A 4,851-nucleotide genomic window follows, 5' to 3' on the forward strand; every position below is an offset into this window, starting at 1 on the left:
TAAAGGTACTTTTGGCAACCAAAAAAATACTTTTGACCAATAAAAAGCAAGACCAAACAAGCTACTAGTGTGGTTAGTAGGTCGGTGAAATGTATTTTTCTTTTACCACAATGTTTGAAGACCACTGAATCAGTTGGCTCTGTCTTGAGACGTGTCCTCAACAACATGTCGGTTCTTTGGTCTCTGCTTTTGGGGTTTCTATTTTAAAAATTAAAATAATTATAAATATCTTTTATTGGTAATTATTAATTACTTAAGTAATCATTCATAAACATCTAGTTTCTAGTTATGTAACTTTTTTTTACAAAAACAGATTGATAAATTAAATACCAGAATCAAGTCCTAAAATTATTAATTTAGTACTCCTATTAGTGAAGCCTGTGTGAGTAAATCTAAGCTTATTATATCCTGGGTCGGAGGAAATAAACCTAACTGTAGGTCGCCACTAGTTTCGGCGACCTATTTTTATTGGCAAAAACAACCCTCCCAAACACCAAGCCTGTAATACCTCCACCCAAAAAAATAAAAAATAAAAAATAAAAACTAACAACGATAGAAAATTGAAGGTGTAGGATAAGGGTGTAATTTGTGACAAAAACCACTAACTGAATTTGTTAAAATGTTACTAGTATTCAGCTCAGTTAAAGAATGATACTCCGTTATATAATATCTAATTTAACTTCAACTTCCAAAAATTATTTTTCAACACAATTTCAAAAACTTTTTTTTAAATTTCAACTAGCTTTAACTTAACGAAAATTTAAATACCATCCTAGGCGGGAGTCCAACGAAATTCAGTTTCGCACAAGAAATAGATAGAAAAAGCCTTAGAGCTATTATAGCTTTTAATTAATAAAGTTAGAAAAAGGAAAAGATGTTTGCAAGTCGCCAACGATTTGATTCTCTGAACGAGCACGAGAAGAACAGTGAAAGGCAGAGGCAAGAAGATTTTCCAGATGAAATAAACTGCGACCCCATTACTACAACAATTCTGTCCCTTTTTTGCCCTTTACCCTCCTTAGCCCAACATGACACGTTACAAGATTCTTTGGTTATATTCAACTTACTTTTCCCACTATTCAATAGGAGTAAGCATTTCAAAGTAGAATATATGGAGGTTTGAAATTTCTTTACACCTTAATAAATGAGAATAAAATAAGTAACATGGACAATAAAAATTTATATAATCGATAATTTGTTAATGTTTGATTTAATTTTACACCATTATAAATGAGATTAAATGAATTAAAAGATTCTTGATGTTTGTAAATAATTTATACACTGTGATTGTCTAACACAAGTTATTTGATTCATTTTCTATATTGCAAAATCAAATTCTACTATGAATAGTTCTCATATTCTTAAGCTTTGATTGAAAAAGTTACCATGGTACTTATGCTAAGTAGCATGTACCGATTAAATAATTGAAAAACCTGACAAAATAGTTGAAAAAATACAACCGAGAAACACCAGCTAATCCAGTCACCATCATCACAAAAAAAATAACTATGAACGGTTAATTTTATGCAAGACTATGTTAATTTGATATTTTATATAGTCTTGCTCAAAAGTCAAACTCTTGTAAAGTGAGTTGATATTTTAAAAACTGTCAAAGCTCCAAATATCAATCCGAAATTAAAGCGTCGAGGAATAATTGCACCAATGATATCAAAAACAATTAACTGCTACCAATTTAAATAGAAAGTCTACCACAAGTGATAATGATGATAATAATACAATATACTAGTACTAGTAGTAAGATAGACGTAGCTAGGAATCTGACCTAGATAGAAAAGTTGAAGACTAAAATGACGACTATATATTTTAACTTGATATACTACTAATAATAAGAGTTGAAAAAAACAAGAGTACTAATGGCGAGGACAGAAAGTGAGCAAATAGCTACCGCCAGTGCAAGTGGCAATACTAGTGGGATCATCGTAAGCATAAGAATAAGCTTTAGGACAAGCAGTCTTGAAAATCCTTGAGTAGGCAGTTGGCTTACAAGATTGTGGATTGCCAAAAGTACCAGTGCAACAATATCTTGGAGAATTGAAAGCAGCGCAGGCACTTTTGCAAGCAACCACTTGCCTCTTGTCATGAGATTTCACTTGTAGACCCACTGGGCACATTGTGTTTAAGTCACTCACACACCCTGCATAACTGCATTTCCCTGCAAATAAATATTTTTGGTGTAAGCTCTAATAGTGACATTACTTAGACAAGTGAAATATCACAATCCATCAAATAGATTTTTAAAGCATGATGGTGACTGCAAAGATTTTAGACAGCATTTTAAGCAATTTCAAGCTTTGTCACTGCCACATCAGTGAATTGAATAGGGACTCTATATAGATTCCATAAATTTTGTCGCTTAACAAAGTGATAATACATGAGATTGTTTTCTAAAGGACTCTTGCAGGAAGGTAGGGTTAGCCGAGATACAATAGACACTTCTGGTCTGAACTTTTGACGGATCCCGCGCATAATGGAAATTTAGTGCAAATGGCTGCCCCTTTAAGGAGCTCAAAGAGATGGGAAATTGAGTTGCCTGTTCTACTAGTCCCCACTTCTACTACTGGAGATTTCGCTAATATTTATTTTTATTTTTAGGGTCTGTTTGGACATAAGAAATTTTTTTTCTTTTTTTCAAAAAAAATTATTTTTTCCGAAATTAGCGTTTGTTCGTAAAATTTCCAATTTTAACTTGGAAGATGCATTTTTGAAAATTTTCAAAAAATTGAAAAACTACAAAAAAAAAAAATATTTTTTAAAATTCACTCAAATCACTCATAAAACTTCAAAAACAACCCAAAATTATAACGCCCACTTAATTTTAGGAAAAATGTGAAAACCGATGGATTGGTGTTACATTTTGACATATGTGCGGGCTTACACTATTTTCACGAAATATACCAGCTAACGTTACTAGTAAAGACGAAATCAAAGGTGACAGTGGAAACCCCAGAAAAGATTCAGTCATAGATTCGTAAATCTAAAACTACTCACCTAATCCTCGAGAAAAAATAAACGGAAAGGGGATGGAGTGGGACTAATAATATGTAATGTCGAAAGTACACCTGCTACGAAACTAACATAACTTGGACTGATAGGAAGCATAAAAGCACTAATCCAGGACAAATAAGTCAATCAAACACTTTAATGTCAGACATGTCAAAAGAAATAGGAGGGATTCTCACCTTTGCCTCGGAATGGAGTAATGGAGATGGCAAGATTGTAGCCATCTACGAGACTCACATCATAAAAATCCTGGTCATTACCCAGAGTAATCTCAGCGAGTGTAGCTGGAGGGGTCCCACCAATACCATTACAAAAGAGCGCACCACCACAATCCCCAGTAGCACAACGCCCCTGTCCAGATGCATCAAAAGAGCAGCCATGTCGACCCCAGACTCGACCGGACCACCCAGCCGGTAGGCTAAGCCTGTAAGCCTTATTTGGGAGCAGCTTGAACCCTCCACGAGCCAGAATCGGCTTGCCTGCACTTGGCTGTATCCCTGGCCAAACTGGGTGGCTACATTTGTTGTACATTGTCATTGTTGTACCAGTTACTTCTACTGTTAGAAACAATAAAATAAAAAAGACATTAGTAAAAAAAATTAAAACAAATACCCAGTTACTTGAACAACAAATTGTTGTGTACCTGAAATAAGGGAGAAAATAATGGTGACAGAGGCCAAAATGAAGAAGGGTCTTAGAAATTCTCCCATGGCTAAGCTGGAGCTGTGAGAAAAAATGTGAGTCAGTGGAAATGGTTAATAGAAATGGGTCTTTTTATAGAAAACCAATAAGAAACAAAATAAAACGGGCAGATACTAAAGTAGGGTTACTTTGGATACTGACTGAATAAAATTGGTAGAGTGATATAGCAAAAGCTAGTAAGTGGTAATATAAGTGGGCCTTTTGTGAATGAATAAGGTGAACTTGCTAGCTGTAAAAGTTTAAAAAACGGAAAAATAGATTAAAGACCTCAGGAGGCCCTCCAGTCCTCTTTAATTTATTTTTCTTTTAAGAGTAATCAGAATAAAAAATTGCGTCGAGATTAACTCGAGAGAGGGAAAATTATTGAGATGGTATCCTATGTTTAGGCATTTCAACTCAAAATACAAATTTAACTGCATTGTTCTTTCTTCAAAATAAACGATGAACATAAAGCAACGGAATTAAAACTGCTTTCTTATTATCTACTCTTCTACTTTTCCTTCTTCAATTTCTTACCTAATCCTCAAATCATTGGTAGAAAGGAGAGCTCAATCCGGGGGAGGAGAAACGGGAGAGACAATTGTACATCTGTACTAGCTAGACAACTTCTTATTTTTCCTGAGATGTTATTTCCTCTTCATAATAAGTGAATTTTTTATATTTAATTTATCCATTAAAAAAAATACTAACTCCTAAAAAAAATAGGCATAGTGATTAAACTAGTCTTAATTAAAATTTGCATGTAGTTATAGTAGCACTTGTCATAGCTCTATTATACTCCAACTTACAATGGCACTCACAGAAGAAACACGTAAACTTTTCAACTTCTCTTCTCAAGTCACTTCATTATTCAAAATATAATTTTAAATTTTGCTACAATTTAAAAACGTCTATGAAAAATCAAATGGATCTAAAAATTTGAATATATACCCCCAAAAAATTATCTTATAAACGGAAGCTTAATTTCTATATTGTTGATAAATATGACTACAGTACAAATTCAGCATGGGAACGTAATAAAAATGTGAGAAAGTTATTCTCACGTCTTAGTGTATAGTATATTAGTTGCTGAACCTGTTTAATGTTGTCATAGATTTTCTATGGATAAATAAATAAGAATAAATTTGA

At 33.4% G+C, this 4,851-nt stretch overlaps 1 protein-coding gene across 1 annotated transcript; it reads right to left on the bottom strand.

Moving 5' to 3' along the window:
• Positions 1 to 1,645: 1,645 nt before the first annotated feature.
• Positions 1,646 to 3,850, bottom strand: LOC107805051 (thaumatin-like protein). Its single transcript, XM_016629028.2, has 3 exons — positions 3,665 to 3,850; positions 3,201 to 3,578; positions 1,646 to 2,173 (listed from the first exon to the last, which is right to left on the bottom strand). Exons 1-3 carry the CDS (start codon positions 3,729 to 3,731, stop codon positions 1,872 to 1,874), a joined length of 747 nt encoding a protein of 248 aa, XP_016484514.1. The 5' UTR covers positions 3,732 to 3,850; the 3' UTR covers positions 1,646 to 1,871.
• Positions 3,851 to 4,851: the final 1,001 nt, after the last annotated feature.

Source organism: Nicotiana tabacum, chromosome 4, assembly GCF_000715075.1.
Source record: "Nicotiana tabacum cultivar K326 chromosome 4, ASM71507v2, whole genome shotgun sequence".
Taxonomy (NCBI): domain Eukaryota; kingdom Viridiplantae; phylum Streptophyta; class Magnoliopsida; order Solanales; family Solanaceae; genus Nicotiana; species Nicotiana tabacum.